This window comes from Camponotus vicinus, unplaced genomic scaffold (genome assembly GCF_025532165.1).
Source record: "Camponotus vicinus isolate PSW18456_S1 unplaced genomic scaffold, iyCamVici1.0 SCAF_6, whole genome shotgun sequence".
Classification (NCBI taxonomy): domain Eukaryota; kingdom Metazoa; phylum Arthropoda; class Insecta; order Hymenoptera; family Formicidae; genus Camponotus; species Camponotus vicinus.
Genome location: NW_028141978.1, coordinates 5,991,386 through 6,014,288, shown reverse-complemented (window position 1 = coordinate 6,014,288; position 22,903 = coordinate 5,991,386). Strand labels below are relative to the sequence as shown.

General features: G+C 29.9%; 2 protein-coding genes and 1 non-coding gene across 7 annotated transcripts; 2 read left to right on the top strand and 1 right to left on the bottom strand.

Annotated features, from left to right (window-relative positions):
* The first annotated feature begins 1,553 nt into the window (after positions 1–1,553).
* On the top strand, positions 1,554–15,854 carry LOC145973582 (uncharacterized). Of its 5 annotated transcripts, XM_083103093.1 has the most exons (7): positions 1,554–1,666; positions 2,135–2,259; positions 2,432–2,567; positions 10,456–10,520; positions 11,057–11,272; positions 11,504–11,754; positions 13,599–15,854. In XM_083103093.1, the coding sequence occupies exons 4-7, from the start codon at positions 10,464–10,466 to the stop codon at positions 13,699–13,701; spliced, it is 627 nt and encodes a 208-aa protein (XP_082959219.1). In that variant the 5' UTR covers positions 1,554–1,666; positions 2,135–2,259; positions 2,432–2,567; positions 10,456–10,463; the 3' UTR covers positions 13,702–15,854. The 5 variants fall into 5 exon arrangements, with proteins under 5 accessions (XP_082959219.1, XP_082959218.1, XP_082959215.1 ...); XM_083103092.1 differs by having other exon boundaries at positions 2,135–2,567; XM_083103089.1 differs by lacking the exons at positions 1,554–1,666; positions 2,135–2,259; positions 2,432–2,567 and adding an exon at positions 7,459–7,615.
* A 594-nt stretch (positions 15,855–16,448) lies between these two features.
* On the top strand, positions 16,449–19,659 carry LOC145972944 (CD63 antigen-like). Its single transcript, XM_083101993.1, has 5 exons — positions 16,449–16,811; positions 17,230–17,418; positions 17,817–17,981; positions 18,409–18,630; positions 18,944–19,659. The coding sequence occupies exons 1-5, from the start codon at positions 16,749–16,751 to the stop codon at positions 19,007–19,009; spliced, it is 705 nt and encodes a 234-aa protein (XP_082958119.1). The 5' UTR covers positions 16,449–16,748; the 3' UTR covers positions 19,010–19,659.
* Positions 19,660–20,665: 1,006 nt separating this feature from the next.
* Trnad-guc (transfer RNA aspartic acid (anticodon GUC)) lies at positions 20,666–20,737 on the bottom strand. Its single transcript has one exon. It is a non-coding gene; the product is annotated as a tRNA-Asp (tRNA).
* Positions 20,738–22,903: the final 2,166 nt, after the last annotated feature.

Sequence of the window (22,903 nt, the reverse complement as noted above, 5' to 3'; positions counted from 1 at the left end):
ACTGTCTCGAGAGTACAATTCTAGACGAGAATGGAAACAAGTTTTGAATGTATTGGCGAAATTCGACCTATAGACAAACGGCCTTAGCACCTGTCAATGGAGCGCGAATACCAAGAAATCCGTCATTAATTCGGAAGAAAACGGTGCTAGATATTTAACCGATGGTAATGCTAATGGAATTTGTTTTGTACTTTGGTGTTAATGGAATGAAAAATAGTGCTTGCAAGGTTATTCTAATATTTCCAGTTTGCTGTAGTTAATCCTACAATTACTAAAGCGATTATTAAATCAATAAATGGTAATATCGTTAACATACAAAGTACAATTTACCTGAAAATTAAATTAAAAAATGAAAATAATAATATGAAAATAATGAAAAATATAATTTTAATACTATATTTAAGAATATGATTATATAATTAAGAATTAAAAAATAAATATTAAAAAATGCTCTATTTATATCAACTTTACATTTTCGATGATAATTCTCGATATAAATTCTATTTTTTTGTGAATTCTCTGATGTAAATTTTTTTATAACATAATCGCTCGTAATTGCGTGATGATTTGATACAAATATAAATTCCTCTACGTGTTGGATTTAATGATAATAATACATGATTATAAATTTTTTTATTCTTTCTATCGAAGATATGATAATTATAATCTTTCTACGATAAGAGATAGTATTTATCTCTGTTTAAACAACATAACGTAATCATCGATTGCTGAAATTTATCTTCAGAGATATTCGCGACAATCTCGATTTGCATTTCGAAGCTATAGAGGCTCGCATCTCGGAACATCCGAGTTAAATTTTATGTTGCAGCGAAAAAAATTGTTCCTTTGCTTATACAGGATCAAGGAGACGACTCGCCAAGGTACGTCATAATTTCACCGTTTCATGACAAAGAGAGACGTCTACGCCATTGCCATTTTACCACGCATCGCCATAGCGCAGTGTCGAGTCAATGAAAGGAGTCACGCGGCGGCAGTAATGGTACATCTCGCATTGATCGGGAATTTTTGCGCAAGAGAACCTTGTCAATCATCGCGTTCGTCATTGATGTCGTTTCATTATTGCCGTCGTTTAAATCACTCGAACTGTCAGTTCGATGTAATTCTTTTAGAGCGTTGAATCCATATCTGCTGAAAAAAACTTCTAATTTTTTATTCATAATTCTTCTATGGCTATAAATATTCCAAAAATTTTAATTTTTTAATATTAGCATTTAATAAGAAAATTATTTAAAAAATTATCTAATTAAAATCATAGGGAAATATACAGAATCTAAAAACTTCCGGAATTCCTTTCCTGATGAAAATGATCGATTATTATATCGGAATAAAGCATCATCTTTTCATTATGAAGTTTTTTTATGACGAAATTATTTTTTTTTTATTCTAGTTTCTAAGCGGAATCTAGATGATGCATTATAGAGCGATTGGAATATAGCTTGGGTATAAACTGATGCGCAAGGCTTGTAAAACCTTGATGTCATAACATCTAAGAAGAGGGGAGTTAAGAGACACACGGTATACGCGTAGGTATGTGTAATACAAGCGGTCCGTAATCGTCCAAGGCCCGTAATCGTCCAAGGAAGACAAGTGTCATAGGTGCTTTCCATAGGTTTCAGTTTCTTCTAACCAGTGCTACCGTCGACGCGTACGTTTGTTATGTTTTTCCCTGTTTGTGCTGTTTTTAACTCGTTAATCACTGATGTATTTAATATAAAAAGATTTATCTACATCCGTCGCGCGTAATAATATGCATTATTACTTATTCGTTCAGCAGAGAATCTGCAACAATTTTTTTATGTCAAGATCATTAAAAATTCCAAACGTTAATCTCTTGATTCAAGAGAAGAGAAATTTTTTTCTCAAAATATTTCAAACTGGAAAGAATCAATATATTTAATTATATATTTATCTCAAAGATAATGTGTTATATAACTTTTGCATTTGGTCTCTTGTAAAAATTCACACTTTTTTTCATTCTTGCCGCGCATGAAATAAATATAAGAACCTTGAATACTATCACTACATGGGAAGGCGGGATATTTCCATATCGTTTGTGATTACGTGTCGTCAAAAAGATAACGTACATTTACTTACTGCGTCGTCGTTTTTCCAGGCAGTCGTCGAATTGCGATTGAAAGATATCGCGAAACATTTTTCGTGAGTGGTATCGTTGCCGGGAAGAAGATCGTGGGTCCACACCAGAATCCTAAGAGGGGATCGGGGTCGATGACCGACCAGGTATACGCGAGACCAGTGTTCTCTCTGAAAAGAGAGAATCAACATTAAAGTCGCGTAATCGCGATAAAGATTGCAGTAAAGTAGCGGTTTTTCTCTTTCATTTCTCTCTTTCTTTCTTTCGAATTCAATTCTTCAAGCTTCTTCGTTGTAAGACGCAGTCAATGTTCGACAGTTTAAATCGCGCGATTCACGTGAGTGTGCATCCATAACGTGTGCCGCAGAGTGAAGCAATATTGAGGAAAAATAGTCACGCTCGCAGTTGTCCGTGTAAACAAGTCACGTGAAAAATACAGCAGAATCTTCGCAAGGTAAGAAAAAAAATACTTCTTCTAAATTCGCCAAAAAATTTATATTATGTATATAGTATATGTATATATATATATATATATATATATATATATATATATATATATATATATGATTTAGAAAATGCTTTGAAAAGAGAGGGATGATTGATTGATTCTAATAAGTATATCATGGAGAAAAAATAGTAATGAATTATATTATTACGATGAATTATATTGATTAATGAGTTCTTTTAATTTTTAAATATTTTCTGTATTTAAAAACTGTCCAATATTTGAATATGAAAAATATATTTTATAAAATGAATGGATTAACATCTGTTCATTCGCAGAAAGATTCATATTCTTTCTGTGAAATGATCTGTATAATTAAATTAATCAAAGAAACGCTTTATTCCATAACGCTTTTGGTACTTTTTATATTTTATATTTCTACAGCGATCGAACGAGATAGGTTACTTTTGAAATATACGAGAAATACCGAAACATTTTTACGAATATTTATTTATTCCTTTTTTGCAAATATTAAAATATCAGTATGTTAAAACTAGGAACGAACATTAACAATGTACTGTTAATTATGTAATTACTTTTTTTACATTCGCATTTATGAATCGATCGTGAAATCGATTTGTTGCAATGAAATATTTTGGTTGCATATTTTCATATTTTTCACGTGAATTTTAATTTGTAATATTGAAACGGTTATATAAGTACCGTTTAAACAATTAATTGTTTGCCTTTAATTTTCTTCATAATGATTACTTTATCTTACGACATAAGATAAAATAAATAAGACAAAACATTGAGCAGAATTAGTATAGTCATAACTAGAATAAAAAAAAACGAAAGAATAAAAAAATTAAAAAAAATGAATTTTCATTTTAATATTTTTACCTTTTTATATTATTATATTTTTTCTAATTGTTTATTTTTCAACAGTAAATTTGTTCAATTTTATTTAATGCTGATTAATTAATTTTGTCAGATTAATTAATTTTGTCAACTTAATATATTGAATTTAAATAATACTTCAATGTCTTTCAAAAAATGCCGCATAAAATCTCTTTATAGCATGTTTATTAACTGTGACATTTCTCAGTATATTTCTTATTCAATTTTCTGCGAATATTGGATTTACAAGAGGTAAGTTTCGCGTCAGAGAATCAAGCGCATGTGCAACGTCACAGCGATTTTCTTGGTGACTTATTTATCATGTGTAACGCTCATTGTTAAGCGGCATTGGACATTGCACATTATAGTGTAACGCGATCGCGTTCAAAACGATAAAAGATATTTTGTGTATTTTAATGAAACATTACGTACGCCCAATTTATTTTTCGAAACATGTTGAACAGTTCTTTTCTTTGAGAAATGTTATGCGATGACTCACAGCTTCATAATTGAATATATTATCGAGTTAATATAAATGCAATACATGACATGTCTTTTATTTGCATTTTCATACATGCTTTCAATAATTCGGGAAAGTATTCGATAATTTAAATAACATCTATGGAATTGTCCGGGAAAATATATTCATTCTACGAATATAAAAATTACGTCGCAATCTTTTCTCTAAAAATATTTTCTACGTATTTTCGCTCATATTTTCACGATTTCAAACACGTTGGAAGTTAAAACGTAGCTGTTCGGAATAACGTTTTAGGGAGGGGCTCATGAAATCAAATAAGGCGTCGCAATACTTCGGCAAAAAATTCTTCTCGTGAAATAAAAATGGTATCATAATCTTCGTGTCGAGCGTGATTTGCTTTCCTTTTTTTTTTCTTATTTTTTGATTTACGGCTTGTCTGTACCTGTGAGCGACAGCCACATTAGCATTCGACGTCGACGTCATTTTACAAAGTGTACTTTTTTATTTTGCAACATATCACGTTGCGCGCAACCGAAGTGCGTATCCTTATATCCGCGCTATTTCCGAGATCAAACTGGTTGTAATTGTTAAACGATTGCGTGAATATGCGCGTGCGCAATTTCCGATCAATTTCACCAGGCATTATATCACATCAATCATAATGTTCTAGAGATAAGTTTCTTATAATAGCGCAAAGATCGGAGTAGATTTTTCAAAAACTTCTCTTGAACGATGAGGCTGTATAAAATCGAACTATATATAATTTTCACTCTATGTCAAAGATTACCGAGTATATAATTCAGATCTATATTTTTATCATAAAAATATCACATTGCAATAACTAACTTATTAGCCGCAATTTTAATATTATTAATTTAATATCGAAAATAAGAGAAATTTATATTTTGAATATACAAAGTAAAAAGAATTATTATTGAATAACGAAATTTAATAACAAATCTATCTTAGTGTAACAATTTTGTAAATATGAAATCATTTTGAAATGTATTTTTTGATGCGTCAAACACATAATTATATATTTATTTCATGAAATTTATTTAAGTATTACATATTTCCGTTAAAATTTACAGTGATAGTTCCCACGATGCATGTATAAATTAGCAATATTTTCGTTCTTATTGCTCGTTATCAATTTCATATTCGAATCTAAATGATAGAACGATATTTCCCGATTTTTATTTTACAGGAAGCAATGATAATTAAATTTTCTATTTATGTATACATTTAGTCGGAAACAATAATTACAAAGTCCCAATTGTGCGAAACGTTACTGCGTAGTCGAGCTGCCAATCAGAGCTCTGCAAATGCAATATCCGGTTTCCTTTATAAAGAGAATCCAAGCACACAAAGGAGACTTCAATCCGAAGCATAATTATCCCTACTTCGCCAGGATGCGCCATAAACGTCCATCAATCTCGTTCGATTCACTCGAAAATACATCACGATAGCTCGGATTTTCACTAATGCAACAACAGCAAAATTTGTGACGATTACCGAAGCACGGCAATTTTCTCTGATCGATCGATCTGTTTTCGATAATTCGGTTTTTACCTAGGAATATGATTTAAGATTCGATTGTGATAAAATTCTGACTATGATAAATGGCTTTCAAAAATTACAATAGGACTTTTTTACTATGTAGATGAGATATTAAAACATTAAAAACTTATAATTAAAATTTTTCTGTTGCATTTTTCCGTTTTTTGTAGTTAATTATTTTATAAAATTTAAAATTGTGTCTTTGAACATATATAATTGCTATTTTAAATTAAATAAGATCTTAAAAAAAAGATATGTTCATATTTTTTTCATAATGAAGGATGTAAATTCCATGTAAAAATGTATATTTGTTTGTGCCATTATATATTTATTCGTATATTTATTAAAATTGTATAAAATAAGAAATCTCATTTATATGTCTCCGACATAAGATATATTGAAAAATTCGCAAAACGTGAGACGAGAAAATCTTGAAAAATAATAATAACACACATCGATAAAAATAATTCCCGAAGCAGCTCGATTACATGACAATAGCACTATCGTGCGATTAATTGCAATGGGAAAGATATTACACCGAAGAGAGTTGTATCAGATATAATAGATTTTGTTGAGGAGTAAGATGTGTGTGCACGAGGCGAATTTTTGCTAATGAACTCATGAGTCACACGTTCATTTTCAACGGATAATTACGCGATAACCAATATTAGTCTATGCTATCGCTTACGTGTTAATATTCACTTTAATTTCACTACACTTATGCGATAAAGGAGGAATGGGTGCATGGTAATTTTGTGTTTCATGAATTGTGAAACGAAGCAAATGAGTCAACGAAATATGTAAATTAAGCCTCGAATTCTAAAACATTTTTATAACGTTGCTGTCAGTTTATTCGCGGATATATTTTCTTCATCTTATGAATGAAACATTCATATATTGTCGAGTTTATCGATCGACTTAATACGCGAAAAGATTAAAAGTTGGCAGTTTCTCGGCGAGCGTTAATATATTGCTAACAACGCTAATTTCGCGTTCAGGACGTCGATAAGTTCGTATACGTTTGTCGGTGACATACTTACTGCAGGTGATTACTTCAACGGATTCGTTGAGCAATCGTTCGTGAATATCTAATATCCTTCACTATTATCCTATTAATTTAAATGGCACGTATGTCGTGCGGCGCGTTGTTGCCTTCCTTGTAACAGTCAGCGTCAATCAAAAGTAAGCTTCTAACACTCAAGTTAATAAGTACACTCAAATCTATATCATACGATTTTGCACGATCATTAATTAAAGCAATCATTTCGTATTACGAATATATAAAGTTTCCATTTCTATTTTTTTACCATAAAATATAAAGCTGCAATGATCAGTTTTAGAAATATTTTAAGATTTTATGCAACGATAAAATTTTCATTATGTATACGTTTCGATCTTTATATCGAACATTAATCTAAATAAGAGATATTATCAACCACTTTATATGCATCATTTTTCAGTTTTAATAATTTATTAGCATAATAGCATTACACAATATTAACATACACAATATTACCATAAATTAATGTACTTTACGAAAATCAAATATTTCTTTTTCAGAGGATATTATAAAATAATAAAAAAATATTATATTCTATTTAGCTTAAATCATTGTGGATAATTGAATTAAAATTAACGTGCTAATCGTCGACAGTGAGTTGTCATTATTTTAATTAATTTATAACATTAGAAAACTAGATAATAATTTTAGGAAGACAACCTATTTTTAAATAACAATAATCTATAGCTGACGAAAATGTCATATCGCGTTACACTTTCTTAAAAGCTATTATCATATTGTAGCATATTTTAAATTATTATATGTGAGTCGTTCATATTTCTGACTGTACGAAAAGAGACGACGTGCGGGGTTGGTCGAAAGGTCCGGAATCTTCCGTCATCTTCGATGATCATCCGGTCGCCGGTGGCGTTGGAGCATGATCATTTACGAGATACTTCGCGGTTGATTTGTCTATGAGTTGTGGGTGGGAGATCAACATTGGGATCCGTGCCGATATAAGAGGAACACAGTCCAGCAACTGCAGTCAGTCAGTCAGTCAGTCAGTCAGTCAGTCATTCGGTCATTCAGTGTTCGGTAAAATCGTGCCCGCGCCCGGTAGGTCCCCTTTCACTTTTCGTGTGCATGCTCCTCTCGCCAATCGGTCACCAATCTATCTTATCGCGTCGAAATCCCGTACTACGACTGCCACGACAAACATTTCGTTATGCAATATAATTTATCTGATCGTGGCTAATCGTCACGTAAGATATTTTTCTTCCTTCTTTTATCGCGGCAGATCGCTTTTATCTTCATCTTTTCTTCTCTTATTTTAAAAAATAGTTTATCTCTTATCGTGAAATCTTTAAAGTTTTAAAACTGCATGTATTGTCGACCAAATTATTTAGGATGGCTCGGTATTCATTTTCTTCAAACAAATCCAAAAATTCGAAAGTTTGAAAATTAGCATAGACATATATTTAATTTTTAAGACAGAAAAAAATTCGATCTAGTTATTATATCTAAAATCGATAATCCGAATCGGAATTTTTATTGCATAAAAGGCCTAGTATATATATATATATATATATATACATACAAAAATAAAGTATAGAAAATGAATAAATAATCGCAGTATCAATATATAGAAGATTTTTCCGGGAATTACGATTTTATCTTGTTGTAGAAAATCTAGCTACTAAATATGATACATTGTTGTCGGAATTGCAATGGAAAACTACATTGGAAAGCCGGCTCGTACATTAGACAGAAATAGTCCATAAGCATGATACATTAATCCATAATGTCGATATATACCTATATACATGGCGTATATGCTAATGTTAAATTCAGTAATTACGTGGTCAATTGCGCAGTTTATCGGGGCTTAACGTTGGAAATAACGGCTCCCAAATTGAAGTTTCATGGATTTTCCACGGTAATACTTTTAATTATCGTAAATCATGCAATTAATTACGAATACGATTGGACATTCATATTATTTCTTGTAAAATTACATTACATTATATATATTCTTCTATTTCTAATATAAACATTTAACTTTTACTTAAATATAGTATCTGTAAGTCTATTTCAACGTCATTTAAATACTTAGTAAATTTTTTTCAAGTCACAGCTGAGTGCTAAGAAATATGGAAACGTATAATAAGACATTCTCCTGAGTAATCTAGAGGTAACGTAAAGTAGTAGAGTCAATAAATGTGTCGAGTATGTGTATATATATATATGTAATATGTAGAGTCATTTCTGTGGTGGAAATGAAAATATGTTGTACTATGTGCTTGTTAGGTGTCCGCAAAACGCGACATTAATTCGCGCCGCGCTTATACGTTAAAACGCATGAATAAAGCTGATCGATGAAATCGCGCAGGTGTTGTGGATGAACACCTTTAGCATGGATCGATATTTCGCGAAAACTATTTCGCTCGTGAGTTTGTTCGTGTGCTTGTCGAGTTCTAGTCGATGTTTCTCACTCACCTTTTACAATATCTGGTCCGCTGTAGAAAAATTCCGCAATGATTTATTCTTAAAATGACTCCCAAGCCCGTTGCTGTTTTTTTCTAGACCGTAAATTTCTCAACAATCGTTCGCATGTATTTCTAAAGCGCCGACAAACTGTAATAATAATAATAATAATATATGTGTGTATACGTCAAGAAATAATATATAAATTCTATCAAACAATATGATAATAATTATGTAGTAGTAATTTTGTTAAATTTACATTACTTATAAATTTAAATAATTGATAAACTTTACCGAAGAAAATCAAAAATAAAAATTAATTCTAAAAGAGATTCTGCAATGTAATTCTATATAACAATTTTTCCAAATATTCGATTATATAAGTTTAATTTTTTATTTCACACATAAAGTTATCAATATCAAATTTAATATAATTTTATCAATCTTCCGTGAAACTTATAAAAATTAAAAATGCAGATTTAAAGTATCAAACAACTTTATTTTTAACTCGACATGATATAATTTATGTTATTATTTTTTATGAAATTATGTAATCCTAATTGATAAAAATCTCATGCGCGCCGCTACAACGCAACTTATTACATATCTCGAAGGTTATCTGACAATTCAGGAACGACAATAAGAGATAGTATATTTCATACATCCAATAGGCGCGTAATGAGGGAAAATAAACGACACGATATATGATTGACTGATATAATATTAATTATAATGTCACTCAATAATGTGTGTGTAAAGTGACGTGAAGGCTTTACCCTTTTCGTTGACCTAGCTTTTTTTTCTACGTATTTTCTTTTGTACAAATTATATAAAACGGCTATTTGTGAATCGCGCTTCAAAAACTGCGCCGCAAGAATATATCGATTAGTCTTTTCCGTGCGAGTCTATCACTCCACGAGCAACATCTAACACAAAGCCATTGGTTGAACGTTAATAGGTTCGTCTGATCTAGATGCATACCTATTAAATTACACTTGTGCACGTGAGGCACACGCAAATGGATTCAGATCCAGATCTACCAATCAGAAATTACTAATCGTTTTTTAATAGACAAACGTGAAATCTTCCGGTAGACTTAATTTAGAATCAATTACTTGGCCATCCGACTGTAATTTTCGATCAAAAGATTATTCAAACTTGCCGCTTTTCTCTCACAAATCTGAAATTATATGACAAAATATTCTATTTGTTATCAAAGTTACGCTTATCATAAGAATTATACATGTCGTGAAAAATTGCAATGAAACATTATAAAAATACTTTTCACACAGTGTATATTTTTATACACTGTGATAAAATCGAAGAAAAAAATCATTTATTTGAAAGCGATAAATGATTGTAGCGACTTAGAGTAATCGTGATTATTACTTTATAATTACCTTGAAAGAAAAAATTATTATAGATATAATAGTTTTAGACATGTGGTTAGTTTTCTGTCATTCTATTTACAGTTCACACGATGAGTCGAATGGTCGCATTATTACTATTGGCAGCTGTAACTGTTGTTACAGCCGAGGTACGTATAATAATCCGAATATTATGCACTAATCCATTTCCGTAATATTGAATAAATCATCAATCGGATTTTCAAATACAATATAGTGTATGACAAATTATTATTGTGATAATTATGGCTCGTATACATAATATTCCATAAATTGGAATAGTCATCTAATGATATCTGTGAATAGTAATGCATTTATAATACAATAAACAGAAGAATATGAAGTGTTTTTGAGCAATATCAAAAGTTTCATGCACGATAATATACAAATGTCAGAATGTAATTAATCAATTTTTTAGAACACAAACAAGAAAGTACTTAACTTTGTTTTTTTACGCTTCAATAGCGCTTTTTTGTCTTTGATTCTTAAGCCTCAAAAGATTTAATGTCGGAAATTAAGAATCTGTGAGAGAAGTTGACATCCAATTAACTTTCCATTGAGAGAAACTTCGCTCGCGATTTAGATGAAGCTTTTTGCTGTTCTTCGAAAAACACGTTAGGCATTGCCGTTGATAATCGTATTGATCGCATCGAATCGGCTCGATTAGGAGATGGTGGCGGTCGTAAGCCTAACACCGCACGACGTTAAGGTGAAGAATGTCACGGGTATCTTGAAAATCCTTCAGTCCGTCCCGAATGGACCCGTCACCATCACCGGTACAATCCATGGACTTACAGAAGGGCTTCATGGTTTTCACGTACACGAGAAGGGAGATTTGAGCGACGGTTGCACATCCGCTGGAGCCCACTTCAATCCCGAGAATGTGAGCCCTCGATCAATCTGCTTTTTAATCTTTTGCCATACTATAATTAATCCCATTATCACATCTGCGTAAAAATTTTTTTACGATATAAAATTTTAATTTTTGTCACGATTATTTTCATATCTAATATTAAAAATTCAATGATTCAATGATATGTTTTTCTATCGCTTCTTTGCTTCAGTAATCTCATAGACTATATTTTGAGATCTGTTTACATTATTAATTTATTAGGTAACTCACGGTGCACCGGAAGATACTGTCAGACATGTCGGCGATTTAGGAAATGTCCAAGCTAATTCTCAGGGAGAAGCCGCAGTAAATATCACTGACAACATCATTTCGCTAAGCGGACCGAACAATATCCTGGGACGATCCATAGTCGTTCATTCCGACGAAGATGATCTTGGCAAGGGTAACCACAGTCTCTCTTTGACAACCGGAAATTCCGGGAACCGTTGGGCCTGTGGTGTCATCGGTGTCCAGTAGGTTATCCCTTCATTCTTTTCTCTCATACTCTCTATTCTTTTTCAGGCACTTCTTCGTATTTATATTTTTAAAATATAATTTGCTTTCTTTTATAGCATCTGTGTCATTTATAATTAATAATTATAAACAATTTTCATATTTTTAGTGAAATAATAAATTGAATTCTTTTATTTTTATTACGCTTAACGCTTATTTGTCGTTCTTTTATTTGTTGCTGAATATTCATTGCAAATTTGTAAGTATAATAATAAATAGATAAAAAATTATCAATAGCACTCAAATATTTTTGGTTAATGTAGTAAATGCTTTTTCAATATTGTTTATTTAGTATCGTTTATTAATCTATTTTACTTCATGTACAATATTAATGTTATAATACAATGAATAATATTTAATATTATCAAATTTTATGACATTAATATTATTTTATTAAATTCCTCGCATTTTTGTACGCATCTTGAAAATAAAATTGGATTGCCACGCCTCATTGTATTCTGCACATTACAGAAAAATCTAAAATACTTTGAAGAAAAATGTCAGCGATCGACGGGACAAGAGAAAAGGATCAATATCCATCAACTCGGTAGATCTAATTAGAAATACGTCCCGATATATTAGGGTTAAGTCGATGTTGTGTTGTAACGTTGTTCGCTTATATATAAGACGCTTCTTCAATAAAATACTATGTCTTGTGTATGTCCTATATGTTTTATAAGAAAAAGATTTGACGTTTGTGTCTAATAAATTGAATTGCAGACGTAAAATAGGAGTTGATATAGGAGCATACAGCGATATTTTACATGATAGAAATCTAATATAATTGTCTCCCTTGTCTCCCGTAACTGTGTTATTCTACATCTGTTCGTCTTTTATATGTGAACCTAGTATTTTAACACACAAGTGTGTATTTTGCCTTACTGTTTATTTTCCCAAATAAGTATCCTTCCTTTCACATTTGTATCTTTCCCGTATCTATCTGATAACTTTTCTGTGGTAATGATGCCGTAAAGAAGTATAGATTGCAACAATAAAAAAAATATGCGTTCTAATGTGAAAATACTATTTCTATAAATTATTTCATGGTCACGTACGTTTATATCTAAACGATATGAATATTATACATACATGAATTAAGAGAGCAGTTCGTTAATCTTTTTTTTAGCTGGATTATATTTTCACGTTAATAAAGCAGTGTAGTGATAATACTTTGATAATTTATGAGCTTCCTCTACAAGATAATATACAAATAAAGTTTAAAAGGTTTATATATCTCTGTTATTATTTCTCTAGAAATTATTCAAAACTAAAGTCAAAAAGTTATATCATTATATTAATTGCAAAAGTTGTTAATATATTAAGGACTATACTAAAAAAGAATATATCTTTCAAGAAATATAATAAGTGGAAAAATATATTTTATAATAAAATAATTTTCCTTGTACTTCCTTGTATTGTTTATGTTGTAAGAAAAGCACAATGTCTCATTTGCATTAATAATATTTGTTCTGCATTTCATATATTTAGCTTCTTACGCATTATTAATCATGTATTCGAGTATCATACACATTATTGCTTTCAAGAACATTTGTCCATTTATAATAAATTCACAATCACATTTGTTTGCAATTCATATTTATGTGAAAATATAGAATGCATTAGAATGCAGTTTAATGTAGATAGAAATCTTACGTACCACTCTATGCATTAATACATTTTTACGTAATTAGATTCGCGGGAAGTTATACAATATAATTTGTGGCGCAAAATGTTCTCCTGATGTTTACAAGCGCAATTCAGTTAAGAATGTAATTATCGATCCCTTCAATATTGCTGTTTTCAGATCGCCGACAGAAAGTTGGAATTCCGGCTCGCTTACCACGCCGAATGTATCGATTTTCGTGATATTCTTCCTCGTCGTCGCTTATCAACATTTCAAGTTCTAACGACCCCGCGGGAGTTCGAAGTATAATTTCGCATCTTGTACGAAGATAAATAAATTAGCTACGATTGTGTCCGCGCGCAATTTAAAGCAGGAAACAGCGCGAGAGCTTTATGACCATCGATTGTTCAACACAGCATATCAGCAATGAAGAATAACAAGAATTTTTAACAAATTGAAATGTTACGAAATAGCGTGATGTTAGCGATTGTTGTCTTGATGTAAACGTAACTTAAAAGCACTAGCTGATTACATTATAAATTTCATTGATAAAATTTCATTGACGAAAGATGCGACGCAGTAATTGCATTTATTATGTACCTGCGAATACCAAATTACTTGCTCAAGTTAATACATCAATATCTGAAATAGTGAAATTTTTTATATTCGTATCATTCACAATATTATGCAATTTTAATATTACCCAGAAGCACTTAATTTGTGCGTGTGTGCGACTTTAATCTGAGCTAGAAAAATGATTTTTACTTGATACGTAACTATACATATAAAATATATATATTGTAATTCACAATATTGTGTGTCTACTTAATTAATTATGTAAGATGTGTATAATTGAGCAATATGTAAGTGTCATTTATCATAGGATAGTCAGCGATATAGTTTCGTTAGCAGCATTACTTGCATACTTAAACATAATATAATATGATATTACGATCTATTTATTCATAGTCACATTTAGTGCACTTTTTGCAAAAAAAAGTCTTAGAGACACAAAATATATTATCGTTCTTCAATATTTTGAACGCATACATGTTTATTGTTCAAGTTGCACATTTTCTTCTGTGTACTTTTCTTTTAGCTAAGTCTCTTTATTATTAATATTATTTGTAATAAGAAAGTAATTTGTGCTAAAATAAAATTCTTAATTGATGTAAACGCTCTTGTTCTCTGTTATCAGCGCTTCTGTCTAAGACATACGAACTTTTAAAAAAATTAATTAAGAAATTAAATTATAAAAATCTTTATTAGCGAATTAATATAGCTAATACCCTTATTAATATCAACAAATATATACAAATTATACAAAGGGCAGATTGGAAAAAAATGTTTGTGGCGGTGAACTTTAAGTCGTGGCATATTATCATTGGCCTGGTTTACACCGTTTGATACGCGTATAAAATATTATGTTCGTACTAAATGTATGGTGTAAACAATGCCGTTTGAGTTGGTACGATACGCATCGAGAAGGCGTATCGTATCAAAATAATACGCGTATCAAGTATATGTGTGGCGCTGTAAACACTTGTGCATCAAAGAACGAAGGATTAATATAACAAGGATAATATAAAGAAGGATATATAACACTACTGTGTATCACTTGTCGACTCTTCGTACTTTATTGCATACTTTAGCTGGATTCCAAAGCGCGCGCATGTATTTATACATTTGATGTAAACGCAGTCGAATTAAACATTTGGTGCGCATTACTTTTGATTCGCGTATCAAAAGACGTACGATGTAAACCAAGCCATTATGTACTATTACGTGTAGGTACAGCTACCTGAAGAATGAGCTCGTCAGCTATATTTATCGCGCTCCTATTAACCCATATTCATAGCGTGGCACGAAGGTGCGGATTTACCTGCGAATCTCATCTGCATGTGAAACGAGCCACCAAGACTTTTCTAGAAGTTCCTCGAAAGAAAGCTACTACGTATGTATTATATAGACGCCTATCGCGAACGTCGAATCATGAAAACGAAAACGTGAAAGTCGCTTGTGACCCACTTTGTGTGTACAAGCGAGCATGTAAATAATGTGACATTATTGAACCGCCGAGAGGGATGATCGTTTAACGCGATGTGCTCACAGTTTGTCTGATCTTCGATAAAATTGTGGTAGTTTGCGTTTGCATCGGGCTGTCGTTTCGCCGCAATGCAGCGCGAATGCGTTTAGAGTTAATTAAAGTGTCCACTGAAACAGGATTCTGCCATTTTACAAATTGGTAAAATAGTATGGTTACAACGTCGCTCATACATCACGTATGATATTGCCAAAAAAATTGTATTATTAAATAGGACAAATATTAAAACAGTCATAAATAAATGTAAAAGAATATAAACTTATTCACGAATTAATAAATTCTATGTATAATGTAATAAATAAAATAAATAAAATGTACAAAAAATAACATGACGTAATTCTATTTTTAAAATGTTTTTATCTCTGTTTTAATATATTACTTTTGAATAATACATATATAACAAGATATTGATTAAACTATTTTCTCGCACGCGAATTGATCAATATTTTTATCGCTTTATCCATGAAAATACGTAATCGTTATTAATCTAAACACCTCAAAAAGCAAATCCGTATTAAAGCAATATCTAAAGAAACTTATTGAAAAAGTCATATATTTAAATAGTTTAAATATTCGAATACGAAGGATCAAGAAAGGAGATCAATGTTTAACGTTTCATCGATACGCGAAACGTAATCGACGAAGGCTTTTCACGGTTTCGCGCGTTGTCTGTTGACGGTCTTTGGATCGATGGCTCGGGCCAGGTACGAGTCGAAGAGGACACCGAACCCAAAGCCGAGAATGATTCGCACGACGAACAGTGTGCTTTTATATACGCTAACAAATAGCAAGCATCCTTTTTTTTTTATTCGCTTTTCCTGAAGAGCTGGGTTGACCCGGGGTAGCGGTGGGCAAGGTGACCATGGTTACCATCGACGACCACCTAGTACTTTCTATCGAGGATCGCCGATCAATGATAGGCTGGAAACGGAACAGCCACGAAAGGATCTCGTACATCGCCCTGAACGACCAATGAGGTCGTGTCTGCATGTCTATTGTATTGGCGAGGGCGAGGATTTCGATCGAAGCCCTTCGTCGCCTAGACTCAGACTAAGGGGTAAGTACCACCTAAATCGCTTCCATTGACTGTACGGCCATCGCACAGAACACAAGTCGGTCGATTATGCGTATGGCTTTTTGAATCCCGCGAAGTGTCGTGAGGTCGATTCCAAATTAAAATAATAAAATCGAGATAATAAAATCAATTTGTGAGACAAATTGCTACCATGGAGTCTTGTGGGATGAATGTCATCAAGTACATCCTCTTCATCTTCAATCTAGTATTCGCGGTAAGTAAAACGAGACGGCAAGAGCGATCTTGCTGAGAATAATCTGGATAGCAAAAATCTTTTTTTTTTAAATAATTCAAAAGCATCTTTTTTATGTCTTTGTGGTAATTTTTTTGTAGTTCTGAGAATTTACCGAATTTTTATTGATTTTTTTTAAAGAAATGTGTAAGATGTTTTCAGATTCCTTGCGCGTAAAAGAATTCAGTGATTTGTGATACATATTTCGCATAATAATCTTTTCGAGGATTGTACTTCAATTAATATATTAAAAATATAATTCCATTCATTTCTTAGTCTATTAAATATTAATAAAAATCATTTTTAGAAAATTCAAATAAGAGATACTTTTATATGTAAAAATACATATGCATATTTCTCATTTTTTGAATTCTTTGAAGAATTTCGATGATTTTTCCAGATATCCGGTATAGGTATCATCGCGGCTGGTGCGTGCGTATTAGCGGATGTTGGTGAATTCAGTCACTTTGTAGAAGGCAGAATAATAGCACCACCTGTAGTACTCATAGTTGCGGGAGCTATCGTTTTTATTATAGCTTTTCTAGGCTGTTATGGAGCGATCAAGGAGCATTATCATTTGTTAATCGCCGTAAGTTAAAAAATCAATCCCGCGTAAAATAAAAACAGTTTAAAGCGATACAGTTTTATCTATGAAATAATTAAAAATAATTGAAACAAAAAATAAATAATATAAAAATTTATTTCATAAAAAATATCGATTATTCGAAAAACTGTTTATGTTTGTAGTGTCCAGAGAATTTTATGTATAATATTAATTCTAATTATAAATTCTTTAATTATTTTTTATTCGACTTCAAGATCGAAAAATTTACATATGTGTTTGATCTATCTTTATCTATATTTTGTATACCTTTAAAAGATAGATTTCTTTTTGCGAAAAACCAAATAAATAATTTTAAATAAATAATCATTTTAACGTGGTGAAAAAATTAGATAAATGAAATGAATGTCAAACATAATTTTTAGTTTGCGGCCGCGCTGTTAATAATTTTCGTGATCGAGCTCGCGGTGGGCATAGCAGCGGCGGTGTTTAAGAACGATTTCAGCATGGTGATGAAAGACACTTTGAAGGAATCGATGAAGAATTATACGGAAGCTGATAAAATGGCCTGGGATAACGTGCAGCAAAAGGTCAGTATACTGAATCTGGAACGCAGTACACTAATGGATTTGTCAATACAAAGGCGAGATGATAAAATCAATATACTTTCATGTCATGGAGAAAACAATGGTAACTCCCATAATGATGATAGGTTACATGAAACGATCATCGCGTGCAAATAACCAGCGAGCAATTAAAGTCATTTCATTATTGCGAATTCACTATAATGTGTTCTCTTTCATAGCTCTGCTACATTAATAATAATTCATACTTTGAACTACTTTTTGATATTTCTATATCTTAAATATCTTTTCTTTATTTTGAAAAACTAAAATAAGCAATGTATATGCAACATAAAAAAGATGATTGATTTCTAATTAAATTAAATTGATTTTTAATAATTGTTTAATTGATTAAATCCCATTAATTCGTTAATCTTGTCTTTTCATATGATAGTTGCAATGTTGTGGCGTAGATGGTCCCAATGATTGGGCCCCGGCTAATGGATTCACGTCAAACTTTCCGTCCTCTTGTTGCATGCCAGATACGCAGTTAATTAATTGTCAACTTAACAATCCAGCAGTGTATCAGGAGGGTTGCTTCAGCAAGCTGGAAATGCGAGTCCACAAGGGCGCTACAGTTTTGATCGGCGTGGGTATTGGGATAGCTTTTGTGGAGGCAAGTAAATTATTCGTTTTGCTTATTTTACAAGGCATTTTAATTAAATATGTCAAGTCGATTCCGTGTCAGAATTTGCCTCGCTCTTATTGAAATTAAATTCAAGTTTTAATTAAGAGCGCAATAAAGGAAAATAAATAAATATCTGGATCTGGTAGAGAGAGGAAAAGTGAAAATAATGTGTGCTTTTAAAAAACATTATTCAATTAAAGAATTATATGTTGATATTTATAATTAAAGTAAAAAACGTATTCAAAATTAATAATATTTTATAAATATATCTCTAAATATAAAAATATATTTTCTTTTTTAGATTGCCGGTATCATTCTTGCTTCCTGTCTTGCTATAGCCATAAAAAGGGAAACTGATCATAAATGAAATGTGTATTAATTTTATTTTATATTGCGTCAAATTAATTGCAAAATCCACTGTCTGGACGAATTAAAAGTTCCGATAGTAATACGGTATTAAAAAATTTACATTTAAAAAATTTACATCGATAAAGAATGAACATCGTGAACTAATTATTATGAATTTCACTTATAATATAATATTGCGCATTGACTTTCCACTCGATCTTCGTGCTCATCTCTTACAATTAGCAGCACAATAACGAATCTAAATCTTTAATCAGACTTTATTGATAACTTTAGTCAATATATTTATCACATTTTGTAACTGTGCCGTGCTTCTGCTTTTATATATATAAACAATAAATATCCGCTCTCGAGAAGAATAGAGAAATATATTTCTAGAATAGATAGAAAGAGGTATTATATATATTCCCACTTTTTAAATTTGCATATAAAAAATTGCTTTTAATTGAAAATGATTATTTATATTTAAATTAGTTTATAGTTATAATGTATATTATAAAGCAAATACTACAATATAGAATAATTATCAATATAATTGATGTGTTATACATATATTATATATTTAATATTATAAAATATCACCAATATATTATTATATATTTATATTATTATTATTATGATGTCATACTAATATTTTGTTTTAATAAGCAAAATATCAGTATATGTATATATAAAAGAATCAATCTTTGTGTGATTATAATTATATAAATGTGTGTCTAATGCAAATGTAGGTTATATAAGAGTATGTTTTTTGCGCTATTTATATACATTTGTATATTTGTAGTTATTGTAGTATTGTATATATATATATATATATATATATATATATATATATATATATATATATACTACAATACTACAATAACTATTTTATTTACAGTACATTAAGAAAAATAAGTTTTATATCATTTATGTCATTTTCTTATCTATTATTAATTATTATTGATATTTTACTTTGATATATTTATTTAATTTGTCTATTATATTGTTTTACATTTCTTATAAATACATAAATTGCAAAATTAATATGTTTAATATGTTATATGTTTAATATGTTTAATATGATTATAATATGTTTTTGCAAAAATAAATTATCTCTTATGTATATATTTCATGTATTTAAATTATATATAAATCTTTATATAATTTATAGAAATTCTAACACATTCACAGGATAATAACAGTAACTAATTTATGCCATGATACTAATACTAACTCATACCATTTCTTAAAATGCTAAACTCTCAATAAAATATAATGATAGGATAATTTTTTTAATAAAAAAGATTGAAATATATCGAAATATTTTTCATTCAAAAAAATAATAAAAAAAATTTAAGTCGTTTATATGTGATAAACCATATTTAAAAGGAAATATATTTAAAAAAAATACGTGATACAGTAAAATCTTATTGAAGAAAAATTAATTATAAAAATTGATGGAGAAAATAATTTAATCTATATAAAATTATATGTTTGTGTATGTATGTGCCTAATGATTTTAAGAATGTGTGTATGTGTGTAATGGGAATGCTTCGGTTGAAAAAAATTTTGTTAAAGGAGAATTTTATAAGAATATGATAAAATTAAGATTATAAAAAAGCCAAATATTTAATACATAATTATGACACGGAAGAATGTATTGAAAAAAAAAAATCTCCCCGGCGGGGAATCGAACCCCGGTCTCCCGCGTGACAGGCGGGGATACTAACCACTATACTACCGAGGAACTTGACATACATCTCACTTTTCAAACATTATAAATGCCTATCAAATTTTAAAGTACTTAATATTGTAAAATATAATAAATATTAAGGATTTTATATGTAATAATTATGCTATATTTGTACGACTATATTTACAATGTATCATATAATTGTAAAATATTTCCGACATATTTTGTATTATCGATAAAGTCGGAGTTATTCGTATTATCGATAAAGTCGGAATTAATAGTGAATCAATCATTGATTTATTATTATAGTTTTGCTATTAATCTAATTTCATTACAAACATCGCAACATTAATACTTATGTACCGTTCGTACATTAATATTTATCAGTTTAAATAATTTTAGATAAAAACGACAATTTAAATAAATTATCATAGATATCTGATATTCATTTCTTAATAATAAATTATTGGATACAATAATAATCGGCATATAGTTCGTGATTAATTGTCGTAGAAAACCATAAATCATAGTATAAATCCTAATAATAATTCATTCCATAAAAAAATTATAATTCTTGATATTTTATAATATTTCTGTATAAAGTATAGAGGAGATGATATATTCTCTAATACAAACATTACAAATTTAAACATAGTTTTCAATAGCAATATTATAATAAAATGTCGAACTTTAATATATTATAACGTATAAAAATATTATAATGTATAGGTTGATATTTTGCGATAATAATATTTTAATAAAAATACGATTTGTATGTATATAAACATATATACATACATATATACATACATATTTATATTCTATGAAAATGTAATACTGTTTTTTGATAATTGAAATTAAATTTTTCAATGTACTCTTCCATATATGTCAATGTGATTTGTGTCGAATCGAATAAAATTAAAGCATCTCGTGAATACGCAAATGTTTCGACGAATTAATTTTGCCAATATGTAATTTTAACGTTGCCAATTTGGTTGTAAATCGCGCATGTAGAGAGTGATGGAATACATTCGCAATTATAATAAATGCGTCGCGTATTGTATGGTATCAGGGGATTTAATGTATCTACCGCGAATTGATTTATGGCAATTTCTCATGCCTATGAAATGATCAACCGATTGCTATCAACTAGTACAGTTAAATAATCCAAGAAAGCATAAACATTCATTCTTTGATAATGATACAACAGCTTCAATCGTTGAAATAGTCGAGTATGGTTTGGTCAGAGTATTTACAACTTACAATTGTTCTACATTACAATTCTTTTTCGAACAATTGAAAAGCAATTTTGGTCTTTATAAAATCACTATATGTATAATTAAGAGAAAGAGAAGAGTTTTGTGTGTGTTTGGAATTTTCTAAATAAATTTAAAAAAATATCAAGAAAAGAAAAAATTAATCACAGAGCAACGAATATAAGAACCTCGTAATTCTTTAAAAGATCTTATCAAACATTAAAAGATTGAATAGAATAAAATAAAATAAAATAAAATGTGATGTGTAATGTTAATAAGAAACTATATTATTTGTAGTATATTCTAAGAGATTATAATGTATTGCAGCATTATAAAAAAAACTATCCAAATCTCTCTCTTTCTTTCTCTAAGCATTATATTAAATTCAGAAAAAAATATCTTTATTAAATTAAAATCTTGCCAAAACAGAAAAATATAGATTTAAAAATTTTATAATTTGGATTGTAAAATCTCTAATTTATATTTCTATATCACAAATTATGTAAAAAGCAATAAATATTATATAAAAAATTATATTAAATTGTAAAATAAGAGTAAAATGAAAAAAGATATATTAAAATGTTACTAATTCAAAATATCTAAACTCAAAATACATAACATAGAAGAAATACAAATCTAACTCATATACATATATAAAATTTGTGAAATAAATCTGGTTTGTTTTTGATACATATACATATGTCTAGATCACAGTTGCCATCTATATAACACGAGACAAAATCGTGTAATTTATCGACTGTGAGTACAAATAATATATAAATAAATATATGAAATGATTTTATAACTCATGTATATGTATATGTATATGATCACAAAATTCGTATATGATAATTTTTTCATAAACCTTTTAATATTAAATAATGAAATTATGTGAAAATAAAAATTGTACATATACAAAGGTGTGCTGCTATTCAAAGTTATAACGACGAGCGTAAGTCACCAA